The sequence below is a fragment of the Manacus candei genome, unplaced genomic scaffold (genome assembly GCF_025592945.1).
Source record: "Manacus candei isolate 608988 ecotype Guabito, Panama unplaced genomic scaffold, ASM2559294v1 h1tg000076l, whole genome shotgun sequence".
NCBI lineage: Eukaryota > Metazoa > Chordata > Aves > Passeriformes > Pipridae > Manacus > Manacus candei.
Window position 1 is genome coordinate 8,445,811 of NW_026138124.1, and position 14,749 is coordinate 8,460,559.

General features: G+C 49.9%; 2 protein-coding genes across 3 annotated transcripts in view; one reads left to right on the plus strand and one right to left on the minus strand.

Annotated features, from left to right (window-relative positions):
* SPATA22 (spermatogenesis associated 22) overlaps positions 1–10,567 on the plus strand; it is a 54,396-nt gene extending 43,829 nt beyond the window's left edge. The window contains exons 10-11 of one of the 2 annotated variants that reach the window (XR_007908059.1): positions 1,949–2,058; positions 9,725–10,567. The gene's annotated coding sequence lies outside the window, so the exon portion shown is untranslated. The remainder of the gene's footprint in view (positions 1–1,948; positions 2,059–9,724) is intronic. The other variant, XR_007908060.1, reaches the window with a different exon arrangement.
* LHFPL7 (LHFPL tetraspan subfamily member 7) overlaps positions 1–14,749 on the minus strand; it is a 60,609-nt gene that overhangs the window by 35,367 nt on the left and 10,493 nt on the right. The window contains exon 2 of the mRNA XM_051809709.1: positions 14,440–14,578. Within this exon, the coding sequence (XP_051665669.1) occupies positions 14,440–14,578 (139 nt within the window). The remainder of the gene's footprint in view (positions 1–14,439; positions 14,579–14,749) is intronic.

A 14,749-nucleotide genomic window follows, 5' to 3' on the forward strand; every position in this document is an offset into this window, starting at 1 on the left:
CTGACTGTGGTTTAATCCCCTCTCAGGGCAGAGCTCTGACCAGCCCCCAGCACAACTAGGACAGCTAAAAATACTCGGTGCACAAAGGAAGTAGTAATTTGGGCACGACTGAGCCAAAGGGATTTATCTCAAATCAAAAGGTTCAAGAGGTGCAAAACGTGGTCCCATCAGGTCAAGCATCAGAAAAGGAGCAAAGATGTGAAGCAGTCACAGGCCTTAAGGAAAGCAGCAAAACCTAAGGATTTTGCTAAACTTCACAGCAAGAGCAGCAGAGCCTGTAGCAGCAGTGTGGGGAGGTGCCTGCTGATTTCTCCACCATATGCTGACTTTACCTTTACTGTCAGTCTAAATTCTGCCAATTATTAAATTATCCAACTTGCAGCAGGAACGCAGTTAGATGTGATCCAAATGGTGTCACTACAATTATGGTAATTATCTGAAAACAAGCCAATTACTTCCCTCCTCCTCATGCCAGTTGGTACCAAGATAGCAGCTGTTCGAGGCAAATTTGTTATCACATTACTGTACATTTGTTAAAGGTTGAGGTTATAGATTCTAGCCTTTTAAATATTAAAAATGCTATAAAGTCATGGAGTGTATAACATATTAGGATTTTTTTTTTTTAAAATGTCGCGAAGGGAGAAATTTCTTTTACATGCCAAGAGAGCTGGTGGGGAAGTGATTTACTCATGATGGCTGGCTGGAAATGTGTACTTTGCAATCAGCAGACAACCAAGCTATAAATTAACCTGTGGCAGCTTGTTACCTCTACCCATGTAAAATGAACTAAATGCAGAAGTTTTCTGAGGATCTTTTACATTTCTCTTTCTTCAGTTTTTGGCGTTCGGGGTGCTCAACACACCCAGAGGCATCTTGCAGGATTGGCCTCTCTACTGGATGCACTTTCAGTAGCTCGTTCAGCTTGTCAAGTCTTTTGGCTCATTTAATCCTGTGAGAAGCAGCACCACTCCCTGATGGAGAGTGAAGCAAAGGAGAGCTCAGTCTCCCAGGCAAAGTGAGTTGGGCCAACGCTGGGCAGAGCCATGGGAAACACTTCACCCAGGTGAAGAGGCTCCTGAAAAGTCATGTTATTGAGGCATCTTTTACTTTTGACCTGTTCATTGCTGAAGGTGTCAACATGCAGAGCCCACCACTTGCAGCCACTGCCAGAGGTGTGAAGGAAGTGCCCTCAGAGCACAGATCACTGTGACCTCTTGTTTTGCACAGACCTTCCTTGCAGAAACTGGAGTCTTTCATCCTGTGTTAGCCACCATATCCTTGCTTGGACTGACCTTAAGTTTTTTTCCCTGTGATGTTTTGAAATCTTTGGCTTTGATGTGCGTAAAACACTCCTTTCAATAAATGTCAAGAGCAGATTAGAGAAAATTAAATGGCAGAAAGAAGAGATTCTGCCTTTTGGCTTGAACAGCATTTTCATGACAACTGAATGAATCTGCTATGAAAAATGTGAATTTCCCTCTCAGTGCTCCAGGTACATGCCAGTGGGATCTGTTTATATCTGTGAGCTTAATATACACCCCCATGTATCCGTAATTCCCTGCAGCTTGTGTGCAGCCACAGAGCCCAGGCACAGGGCAGAGCCCAGCTCCCAGGAGCAGGTTAGTGGCATTATCCTGCTGCTTTGCTTGAAATAATTAGCTGTGCTCACAGATGACCTTCTCAGCAAGCCCTAAAGGCTGACAGATTTGGGTTATATTGGAGCAATGGAGTTGCAGAGTGCCCCTCCTGGAGAAATCCTGCTGCTCACTCCACTGCCAGCCCCAGGAGCTGGAGCTGGGCATGGCAGTGCCCACGCAGCTGCAGCAGGGGGGCTTCTCACTCCCACAGACAGAGGATGCAGCCACTGGGCTCCACCACTTCCCTGGGCATCCCTGGTACCTTCCAACATTCTTAACTGATACCATCTGCTTTCCTTTTCCTTTCCCAGGAAGTTCCTGTGGCTGTCAGAGCCACATGCCAGGACTCTCGTTTGGGGTTGTGTCCAGTTCCTACTCCCTCGGCAACACGTGAAATACCACCTCCCACAGGAGAGTGCAGGTATGCTCTTCCCTCCTGATCACTCAATTCTTCCTTGTTATCATTTAAGATTTACTTATTACCTTCATCCTTTTGCTTCACATGAAGTTATTTTCGTGTTTGTTGCCTGTTAAAACTGCCCAGTTCAGATTTCACCCTGTTAAGCAGCAAAACATTCAACCACAAGGATTACATTTGATAGTGTTTTTTAAAAAAAAAAATGTAAAAAAGTAATCCAGGCAGTCCCCTGCCCAATCACAGCACTAGATATGAGTGAGTGTGTAAACAGGTTTCTGCTTATCAGTCCTGCTGCTATCTGCTGCACACAAACTGCTCAGCCTCACAAAATCCAATTTCCAAGAGGTTAGAGGAGGGAACTGTTTGCAGAAACACAGCAATACAAATCTCCAAAGCCACAGCCCTCATTATGCTGATGCTGAAGAGAGCAATGATGCTTGATGACTCCTGGCACCTAAAGGTGACGTTTACTTTTGTGGCTTTGATTAGAATCAGCCCAGCTTTGCCACGAGGTTGTTGCCTCCTGTTTTTCCATGCTTTTGTGGTGGGTCAGAGGAAGTGGTTGAGCCCCCACTGTGGCCCGAGCAGGCACTGGGCAGGGGGAGTCTGCAGTGCACCCTGGCCTGGCAGCACAACCATCACCTTCTGTTTTCCCCTAAAAAGCTTGGAAACTCAACTTGGAAACAGTGACACACTGGCAGGAGAGACAGGAACACAGCCACTGCCTCCCATGGGGTGCCTGTACTAGGCATGGAGTGAGCAGGAGAAGTGGTGTATTCAAGGTACAATGTTTTGAGCTTTTGCCCAAGACCTGGATGTGGGCAGATGCTGGAGCTCAATCCTGGAAGAGCTGAGCCCTCCAAGTGCCCACTGGCACTGGGGAGAAAGGAGCACAGCACTGGGGATGCCACTGGGGCTGGACCTTCTGACCTGGCTGCTGTAGGTGACAGCAGGAAGGATACAGCAGCATCCAGGGGCAGCAGGGATGTGAGATATAAAAGGAAAATGTCCCTCAGCCCCTGTCACAGACACGAGCTCTTTGTTTATTCCCAGATAGAGTGATCAGGCAGCAGCCAGCCCACCTCTGCTCCCAACACCTCCTGTGAAGGGCTGTTGCCCAGAAGTTCACCACATCAGTAAAAATGCAAACTGTGAGCTGATTAGCTATTCATAGATAGTCTTTCTTGATTAGCTCACCATTAATATTTCAATGTCAGAACTGGATGCATACTGCCTCCCTGCTCTCTTCCTTCCTGCTTAATTAATTTTGACCATCACCAACAACCGTCTCTGACAGATAGCAGAAATTGAAGTGGGCTGTTCCGTGACTTTGCTTGCTGTAAACAGCTATTTGCAATTCCTTTTCATACATCACCCAGCCGTGACAAAGAGATCATGGTAGCAGAAAATGAGTCTCCCTCGTAAGGACTTCAGAGCTCTGAGAGAACATTTGCTTATTCAATAAAAATAATCAAATAGACAATGCAGTAGGCACAACTTGGCAACAAGATTTGTGTCTCACCTAGCAATCAGCTGGCTGTTATGCCATTAAATAAAAAGAAAGGGAGAGAATTGTTAATTTATCTGTAAGAAGAAAGGGCCTTTGATGTAAGGTAGCTCATAAAAGCCATGATGTGGCCCAGCTGTGAGGGGGTGTGATCATTGCTGCAGCCCCAGCAGTGGTATGAGCAGCTCACTTCATAAAATGCAGGTTGCATGGCTGCCTGATGCCCAGCACACACATCCATGGCTGATAACAGGATGTGCTGCTAATAGTCTGTTTGATTTTATTGATGTGCTCAAGATATATGGGGGCAGGAGGAGCAGTGAGGCAGCAATTATACAGCAGTGTTTGTTCCACCCCAGCCCAGGGGACTGTCTGCCTTCCTCCTCCTGGGGATGGGGAGCTCTCCTGCATGACAGGAGGGCAGTTGCCACCTTCTAGGTCCACAGGGTCCTGACACAACACACACACTGGGATTGCTGTCACAATGTGCCTGCCTGGGACCAAAGGCAGCACTGGGTTTAGGAAACAGTATTTTTGTCTTTCTGTGCTGTCTTTTTGTCTTGCTGAGCTGCAAAATAAGCCCTCTGCTACTGGACATGCTCCACATCTCCATCCATTGCTGCAAATCACCCTGCCCCAAGCTCCAGCCTCTCCTTTCCCAGGGAATACAGCCTGATGGTGACCCAAAGCAAGCAGAAAGGCAGGAGCAGCGTGTTGCAGCTTTGCTCAGCTCCATCCCCTCCACACATAACTCAGGCTGTTAAATGCCTGGCCAGAGCTCACCATCTGCTTCCAGTCTTCTAGGAATACCACTGAGTAATTCAATCAAAAAGGAGAAGATCCTTGTTTCACTGCATCATAAGTCACTCTTCAAGTAATTATAATTTTATACCCCTATCAGGAGCAACAGGGGCTGTTCATTTTATGGGCTTTAGCAGCCAGAACTGTGCTTCTGCCAAGGTTACGGCTGGGAGGAGAACACAATTTAACGTTTCCTCAGCCATCCAAGGCTTATCCATGTTTTTAGCTTTCTGGTTAGGCAAGTGAATAAAGCCCTGAAGGACCAAGGCCTTTGTCCAGGAGTGCTGCTACTACAGAGCACAGAAAATGTGCTGGGTTGGACCAGAAGAGCCAACCAAACTATCAGCATGAAGTTGATTCCCAGTGGTGTGAACATGCCAGGTCTGCCCTTCCAGGGCACAGAGCAGCTTCTGCAGCACAGTGATTGCTGCCTAACCAGGGAGCAAAATCCTACTTCATCCCAGCAGCTGGAGGACACACAGCACTCCATCCCTCCTCTCACACTGCCTTAGAGAGGTCAGATGAGATTAGTTCAGGGGAAAATCCCTACCCACTTGTTCCATCCAAGATGCCTCGGATGCAAGTCATAGGACTTAAAAAAAAAATAAAATAGTCTTACAAAAAGATTCAAAAAGGAGCCTTTTGTCCTTTCTGGAGCCTTCTGATGCTCTTTGGGGTAATTTCCCCACTTAGACACTTCCCCTATCCTGTCTCCCCAGGCAGCCATCCCTTAGCACCACTGTCATTTCCAGGGCCAGTGCTCCACCAGACATTCTGTCTTTTAAACAAGTTTATTCCCTTGACTTTGAAAAGGACTTCATCATGTTTCCATCTGTGTTTACACTCCATGCAGGGTAAATTTCTCCTCTGAGCAGGTCTGTTCCTCACCAGCACAGGAATCCGACTCAGCACAGATCCTGACAGGAAGGCAGAGCAAAACATTTCCGAGCCAGCGCTCGCCTGGGAGCTGTGCTATGTGTCCACACGGGGACTGAGACCTCTGCCAGACTTCCTGCATTGTCAGGCTGTGCAAAAAGGAAGTGGATCTGGCCCAGAGCCACTGCTCCTGTGTCTGCTCCCAGGGCTGGCTCCCCAGCTCACCCAGCACCACCTCCCAGTTATCCAGGATGCTGAAGTCCAATGCGCTTCAGAGCAAGCAAAGCAGGACTGAAATGCTCTGTGTCCCACCCAGGCAGCCAGGAGCCCACAGTCAGCTGGGACCCTCGTGGTCAACCAGGGCTGTAGGTGTTGGAAAGACTCATTTTGGTTCTGTTCTCAGAGAAATCCTCTCTCTGTGCATCCCTGCTCCTAAAGCCAGACTGGCTGATACATGGACACAGATGTTTCTAACTGCCTGGGCAATCTGTGACACAAAGGACAGTGAGCAGCTGCCACCCAGATTTATCACCGTGCTCACCAGGGATGGGCCAACACATCTCTGCTGTACAGGAATAGCAAGGCCCCATAATGACTTCCAAGGTGGGTCTACAGATAACATGAGCTTCATCTAATCTCAGGAACACAGATTCTGAGGCACTTGGGGGGTCAGTTCTTCACCCTAAATTGACATCGACCTTCAGGTTTCAGGGCAGAATCTTGGTGCTGGCAGACAAGTGTATGAGCTGATGGCACCTCTATAAACTGTCCTGCTCTTCGTCCTGAGAGCTCCTTGTATGTTCAGATGCCTGTTAAATTACAGCCAGGATCCAACCAGCCCAGCAACCATTTATGTCTCCCACCAAGGCTGTCTTCTTGCAGCTCATATTGGTTTAGAACATCTCAATAGGCCAAAAACTTCCAACGTTGGCAGACAGAGAGAGCTGAGAACTGGGGTTGACCAAAGCTCCCTGAAATGCATCCTTGAACAGACTGAACTGCAAACTGCTCCTGACAGCCCCGAGCTCCCTGTCAGCATCAGAGAGGACAGGGAGGCTTTTTTTCTCAGCATTACACCCTTCACTCAGTCCAGAGGGATGAGTGAATAAAGATGACAAGATCTCTACACAATTGCTTCAGGATGCAGAAATTCACCTATGAGCTCCCTCCCCACAGCAAGGGAGGATATTCAGGTGGTCCTGGAGGGAGTTTGCAGGGATTTGTGTCCATCTTCCCAGCCAACAAACATGAGCCAAGCAAGGTGGGGGAGAGGGAAAAGTCAAACTGTTTATGAAGAGAAACATCAGCTGAACACATAATCACATAGCAAGGAGGTCAGGAGACAGGATTCTTAGCACTGTGGGCATGCAACCAGCAGGCTGGGCAGCCACTAATCACAGCTATTAAATGATAAATGCTCTGAAGCCTTGTAGGATCTGGTTTGTTATGCAACCTGAACTTGCAAGGGAAGAGGGACCCTCTCCTGCAGTGGTTCTGTCCTGCAACAATCAACAAGCACAGTTAAGCTTCATTAAAACCATTATTAAAGCCACCTCTTGCCAAAAATTCATGAGGGGCCCTGCTTGGAAAGGCATGGCTGTTCCAGTAACACCCCTGAGCTCCACCCTGGTGCCTTGAAAATGTTAGAATGAGAGTAAATGTCATGTGTTGTAGAAGAAGGAACTGCCTGTAAACTGAATGGAGAGTCAAAGGCAAAGAGAAGCAAATGAAATATGGATTTTCCCATCTGAAGCACGTGGCTCTGGCACAGTGCTGGGCTCCTTGGGGCTTGTATTTCCTCAGGGGCAGCAGAGTTGGAGTCCCAGTGGCACCTGTTATTTGTAGTTTCCATTTATTACAAAGCACTGTTATTATTTACAAAATATACTTTTTTTATGGACTGCTACTGCATCCAAGTGCAATAACTGGTCTAAGCTCAAATCCCTAGGAGAGCTGTTGAAAGAGAAGCAATTCAGCCACATATTAATATGACAAGGATTTCCCCAGGTTTAAAGGAATAGAAAATATGTTTTGTACAAGTGAAATAGTTCTTTCTTGCAGTATAAAGCTGCTCTTTTCCAATGATAGCAATGAAAGGATATTGCTTCTGTCACTGATGCCACTGGAAATGTATTGCCCCTCTCCAAGGAACAAATGAAAGGACATGGCTGGTTTATTCTCTAAATAAAGCTACTGAGAAATACACTGCTGAGTCCCCAGCCTGGAGGGAGGGCAAAGGCACCAAGTTTGGTTTATGCCAAAAAGCACCTGGAGAAAATCAAAGCATAGTTTGAGAACTAAGCAGAGGAAAGAAAACTGTTCAGAAGTCAGCTGGTAATTAATCCCCACCTCCCCTCACCGGGGTGGAGCAGGGCTCAGCTGTACAGCACAGCCAGGATCTGGCCCTTTCTCCTTCACCAGCTCTGCACCTTGTATGAAATGATCTTAAACCCTGGGGAAGGCTGATCTATGCTCAACCTGTGACAGGGAGCCTGGCCATGAGCAGAGCTGCCAGCCCCTCTCCCTTTGCTGCTATTGTTTAATGGTCTGGCTCTCCATGAAGATTTTAGGTTTTGGAAGTAAAATCAGGAAATGGTTCTCAAACCAAGATGTTCTGTCACTTGAATGCATGCACCGAAGTGAGCACAGAGAAATTACTGTTTCTGCAAAGTAAAGGTTTCCTCCAGTGAAAGGCTGAAGTTGAGTCGATGTTTGTGGTTCCTCTTTCGTGCTCATCAATCTGCAGGTCTGACAGGTTCATTTTGCTCCCCTGCAACATCCTCCCAGGTGACACCTCCCAGTGGGAAGGCAGGTGGAAAAAAAGTCAATTGTTGGTTTTATCATGGGAGTTCACCAAATTCTTAAACATGCAGAGACTGGTGGAGTAACATCTGGGCTTTGGCACTGGTGCCCAGCATCTCCACAGGGTTCAGAGCAGTCCCTGCCCCAGGACACACTGGCACAAGGCCCAGGATGGTCATGGGTTTTACTGAGTTGAATTCTGGAGGAAATTGGCAAAAAATGCAGCAGAAGAGGACTCGTCTCAGTGAAAGTGAAAAAAATGAGAGCACAGGTAACTCAGGTTTAAGCAACGCTGGTGCTGGAGTGAAGCACCTCTTGGGCTGGGCTGTGACTGAGCCCCTCTCCAGCACCCTGGCAGCAGGCTCCTACCCTCAGATAGTCATTAATTGTGTCAGGAATTAGTGAGAGCCCACTGACTGAATAATAATGTGTCAGAGGCAGTTTTTTGACTTTGCTAATGTAATTAAAGCAAGCAGGCAGGAAAGCCTTGCACCAGGGAAGGAACCAGGGCTCCTGACAGTGTGAGTCAAGACAAGGGGAGAACAGAAGAGCTGCCCTTGCAACTCAGGAGCTGGATTCATCACCACTCAGCTTTTATGCTGCTGTGTTTTACTTTCCTGCCCAAGCACCTTGCACCAAGGCTGGACTTGGCTTATTTTTGGCACTTCTTCTCTTGCTTAGCCAAATCTTGCAGTTTCGAGGGACCTTTCCTAAATGGCTGGAAACAGCTTTATGGCAACATTTTTTTAATGCTGCTCTGATGATTGAACACATCCAGCAACATCCTTGCATCAGGACTGAGCATGTTTTTCAAGACTGCCACAAGAAGAGGGACCACGTGGGCCCTGCAATAAAAGCCACGACGCTATTTTTAAACAGAGATGGGGGAAGCTTTGGGTGATTTTAAATCAAATCAGTGCCTGGACAACAGGGCTCTGCTTCCCCCCTGCCTCCACTGCCAAGTTCCTCTTCCCAATCCCAAGGATGTCTTGTGACAAACAACCCTCAGCTTCAACAGGATGGGGCTCTGGAGCCGCCGCAGCCACAAACACGTCCATCAGGAAACAGGCTGTGGGTCGGCCTGGCCTGGGCTGGGAGGGAGGGGGTGGGAAAGGCTGCACAGCCTGGGAACGGCTCCCACCCTCGTCTCCTCAGCCATCCCTGAACATTTTTAGTGTCGGTTGCAGCGCTGGCCTCCCAACCCCAAACTGTCCCCTGCCCTGGGGACGTGTCTGCTCCATTGACGTCCCCTCCCAGAGGTGCTGCGGGGCCGTGCTGAGGCACTGCTGCACCCGGGAGCACTGGGCATGTCCCCACTGCCCGCTGGCCCCTGCAGCATCCTTGGACATTGCTATCCAGCACTCCCGAGAGCTGCTGGTGCCACAAGTCCTTCAGTGCACTGGAAGGCACTTCAGGGGAGGTGCCTTCCCCTGGCTGTTATTTCAATCATGATTTCTTGGGGAGGGATCCAAGACTTTTCATGGGAGTGATGGCTGCAGGGAAGGGAAGAGTTTCACAGGCTCCTAATGGCAGGTCAGTAATTACCAGGCAGCCACGACCCCTCTATTTGCTGCTCTGTGGCTACACTAGCAAAGGTCAGAGTATCCAGGCAGCTTGGTTGTACACCCTCCTGGTGCTGTTTTTATCTAAGTTACTAATTACACATTACCTGTATGTCACCAGGCTGATCGATAGGAGTCTAAGGAATCAATATGGATGTGGATGATGGTGCTGTTTGCCATTCAGAGCCTGCACACGCTGGGAAAAACAGGGCACCATCGATCCCAAAGGTGGGCTGAGATGCAGGGCAGGATGGAAGGCACACTGAGGGGGGAGGACCACACTGCCTTCCTAAATGACACTGACACAGACACTGGGACAGTGTCCTGGCCAGGGACCTGCCATGGCTGTGCTCCCCCTAGCATGTGCCTGCATCCCAAGACTGGGGCAAACCTCCCACCCCGCAGCTCTCCCTTGGGAATGGCACGAGCCACTTTCATCTAGGTTGCTTTTCAGTCCTTGGGACTTAGTACATTTAAACGGTTCACACTGATCTGAAAACTGACAATTCTCCCTCTTTATGTATTCTTACTGGGTGATCAGTGCCTGAAGTAATCACAGGCTACTTCAAAAATCACAAGGTCTCCTGTGAGACCATTTTGCTTTGCTGCTTAACTGACCAAAAGTTGAGGCCACCTCTATAATGCCATCATGTTGCTGCCAGCAAGAGAGGTCTTGGCTGCAGAATGCAATCAAATTTTGCAGGAAGAAGCTCTTGAGACTGCCATGAAATTTGGGATTACAGCGTGGCTAAATGAGGGAATTGCATAACTGGGGCTTTCTGCCTGTCTTGCTGGAGTTCTGTGACTGTTCTGATTCTGTCGTAGCGATGCTGGAAAATTGCTCTTTGAAACCAAAAGAGCCCTAGAAAGGCATAGGCAGGTCAGGATCATTTGCCCTCAGCACTGGGTTTGTCATGAGCAGTGAGTTGATGGTGGTAGGATCAGACAGAGAGCAGTGTGGGGTGAAAGCAAAACTCTCCCCGAAGGCTTCCTCATGCTTGACTGTGCCTGTGCCCTCAACAAGGTGCAAAGCTCTGCAGCCCTGTCCTGTCAGGCCACTTCCCAGGCGCTTCTTGGAGACCAGGGAATGGATCAGCAGCAGTGGGGCAGCTGAGGTGTTGGATCAGCCACCCCTGGCCAGCAAAGCAAGAGCCCTTTGCCCTGAAAAGCTTTGAAAAAGCAACACAATTCTGGGTTTATTGAGGCTTTTAGGGTAGCAAAAGGAGCCTTGGAGGGAGGCTGCTAGTCCTGACTATGAAGACTTGTTGCCTTTCCTAAGCAGCAGATGGAATCGACTCCAGTGCTAGAATAGTCACCAGCAGCTTAATCCTACAGAAAACCCATAATCCTTCCCTTAGTCCCACCAGCCCCAAAAGCAGAAAGCTGCCCAGATTTGCTGTTTGGTGGGGTTTACTCAGCCTCAGTTACAATCTCAGTTGTCACAGTAGTGAGCCTCACTCCTTTGGAGAGGCCATTCCCATGGGAGCACAGATGCTCCTGGGCCAGGGAGCGGACACGGTCCATGCTGGAAATCTGGCAGAGGCTGTCCTGACTCCCAGCAGCCCCAGCCTTCAGGACACTCCTCTAACTCAGTGACACTGCTGGGGCTGTGTGGGCTGTGACAGCTCGGAGCAGAGCCTTGGGGCTCCCCAGGGCATCACTGACAGGCCCCGTGGGTGAAGCCAGTGCCTAAAACACCAGGATGGTCCCATATTCCTTCCAGCCGCTGGAAGGAGCAGTCACTGGCAGTCACTCGAAATCTGGTCTAAGAGCTTTGCAAAGATGAGCTGTAATGTCCAGCTATAAACCACAGGCTCTTGGCCAGCACGTGGAAGCCACCAGAGAGGTTGTACAGGAACAACCAGCCCTGGAGAACATTCTCTGCCCTCCCCATACAGCCCCATACAGCAGGAGACATTTCTCCCTGGAATTAACTCCTATTTTTAAAATCCCAGCAAAGAGGCTTTTGCTGAAGAATGACTGTGGCAGGATTTCAGCTGTGCCCCCATTTGCCCTCCTTGTCCCTGGGCTTGGCCCCAGGACCCTTCTCCATCAGCAGTGATGGGCTGCAGCTGGGGACTGGGGCAGCCCACTGACCCACATAAATGGGCCACCTTGGCTGCCCCAACCTCTTTGGAGGGGCTCCTCTGCAGGTTTGGGAGGAGGGATCCTCGCAGAAATTTAATTTCAGTGAGCTGACATCACAAATGGGGAGTGAGCCCCATCTCTAATCTCTCAGGAGCAGCTTTGACTTTGTGAGAGGTGAGCAAATGTTCTTTTATCCTTCCCCCTCTCCCTGTTGCTCCTTTACTCTTTCATTAGGGCTCATCCTCTTGCCATTTGCGTGGAGATGTTGGTTTGTTTATTTTCTGTGGGGTGGATGCCAGGCATCAGGAATCATGTGTTCAACTTATGGTGGCAATTAGCCCAGCTCTGAACCCTGATGGCATGTCTGCATCTGCAATTAGTGCTCTGCTCTGCTCTGTCTGTATGAGGTTTCTATCTTCCTTCCTTCTGGGGCTGGAAGGCCCCAGAAGTTGAAAGGCACAACTTGGACCTCTAAAAAAATTGCAAGAAAGTGTTAAAGCTGGAGCTTGACTGCCCTTGCTGTGGGGCTGTTCTCAGGATTGATTCCTGAACCAAACAGGAACCAATCCTTGGCCTCTGCACTTGGATTTATGCAAGTGCAGCTCGGGGCATCTGTCTGAGACAGTGCAGAGCCTGTGGGAACTGATTCTGGCTCTGCTGGTGCCTCTGCTCATGCACTTTATGGCCTGTTTTATGCTCCTGGCTCAATGCACCTGGCTCTTTATTAGGACATCACATTGCCCGAGTCAATGTTTTATAGCATTAAGCTTATTTACTTGTGTCTTTGGTGCTCTGCAAAATACCTCAAGTTGGATTTTTGGGATGGGAAAATGGGAGCAAAATTTGGATTTGGGGGGAGAAGTGTCAGGGCAGGCAAAGGAAAGGTCCCTGTAGGACCTGATGTGCTTCAGGGAAACCTGGGGTCTGGGAGAAATATGGTCCCCTCCTCCTTCCCAGTGCTCTGCCAGCATCTCGTGGGGTTCCCCTGGCAGAGTTGCACACCCCCCACCATCAGAAAGCTGCTCTACCAAACCTCATGGGCTTGCTCTGCTTTCCTTCTCTCCCATATAAATTCACCTATCCTAAAATCCCGTTTTTCTCTGAGATAATGTGATTTTTGGGGAGCAGTTTCTCTTCCTGTCACCTGCAACTGATTTCTATTGAAGAGCTTCCTCCTGAGGAGGGGGTAGAAAACAGGGAGAGAAATTATGGAGGGGCAGCATTTCTGAATCCAAATACATTAAACCATTTAATTCTGTTGACTCAGGGCTGCCTGGCTCTGAATGGGAATTAATCCACAGTGCACAAAATTAAAAAGCACATGACAAAATGCTTAGCAAGGCACTGCCAGGGTTTAAAGCAGCCCATTAGCTTGCTCGAACGTACCCAGTAAATTTTCATTTGTCAATAACGCTTAGAGCCTACAGTTTATTTACAGCCTGTTCAATATTACCAGCACCCCTCGGAGCGCCTCATTTGTATTTATCTGCCACAGTCGCTTTCCTTTCCAGGGACTCTTCCTAATCCCTTGCTTTGTAACTGCTTGTCTTGTTGCAGAGCCAGAGGCAGCAGGAATGTGTCCCCCTGCCACAGGCAAAGGTAATGTGGGGTTACCCCTTTCCATCCCAATTATGCCCTGCATGGGAGGCCACCTGCAAGGCCACCCTGAGCTGCCTCCCAGTGACCCACCCCATCCCTGGGATGGGGCTGGGACCTGCTGCCATGGGGCTCCACCAGTGTCCTGCACCCAGGGGACCCACTGGCTGCAGCCACCAGCCAGCATAGAGGGGTGATGGGAACCCCCAAACTGGGAGATGGGGAGAGGCACAAGCAGCTGCCTCTATGGACCCACAGCCTGGCTGAGCTGGAGCAGCCATGGCTCCTCCATCTGCCCCAAATCAGCTCCCGTGGGATGAGCCCTGGTGAGGAGAGCGTGTAACAGGATTTCCCCCAAAGCTGCTTGAATGCTGCCAGGCAGATAACAAAGCCTGGCTGACCCTGAGGATTTCTCCAAGGAAAGGAGTTTATTCTTGGGCACAGACATGAACGGGCAGTTTAATCTCCTGTCATGGCTCATGTCCAGTTGGGGTGGTTTGGTCCAACACTTCAGCTCACAGAGACGTGGAGAATCGATCTTGGGTGGAATTTGTCCCTCCACAGGGAGGGCAGCAGGAGGACAGATCTTCCCCAGCTGCCTGCCTTCTTCCCTCTGCACTAGCACTGCTCTGAGGCAGAGGTACAGGCAACTCAATGCAACTATAAGTGGATGCAGCATCAAGGGGGGTGGGGCTGGGGAAATACAGGACAGGTTGGGCAACCACCTGTCTCAGGTGTAAAGCTCAGAGAGGAAGATCCCTCCAGAGGCTAACCATTAACAAAATGGCCCAAATGGAACTGCAAACTTCACAGGGGACATCTACTAGACCCCGGGAGGTGCAGCAGCACCCTGCCAGCAGCCAGCTTGGTCTCCACCACTCACCACAGCCCCCTGTCCTACACAAGATCCTGAGCCAGGAGCAGTGAGCAGGACCTGCAGCTCTGGCTCTGCCAACAGACCTGTGTATGTGGTAGGAGGTGACATTCAATAGATTCTACAAGGGTGGATGCAGGAGGCAGTTCCTGAAGAGCCATTCGCTTTACTCCCAGTGTTGGCTGGGGTTTCCAAGCACCTCTTGCTGCCGAGATCCGACATTCCGTGAACAGACACCCCATCCTCCCACCCCAAAGAGCCAAGGCCCCGTCACTTGCCTGCTGCTGTCTGCATGTATCCAGCCAGGGTGCAGACCCGCCGCTCGCAGGCTCCGCCGGGCAGCAGGACAGCGACGATGGCCAGCAGGGAGCTGAGGGCCAGCAGGGCACAGCCGCCCGCACACAGCACGGCGCTCGTCTGCAAGGACACAGGGGCTGTCAGCGAGCCACCCCCGCTCTGTCCCCACCACACCTCCCCACGAATCCCCCCTCTGCAGCTGGGAAGTGGGGCCCTGTCACAGGTGACTTCTCCCACCTTCTCCCTTCCACCTTGTGTTGCTTAAATGCACCGTTAGGTCTGAGCCCACGG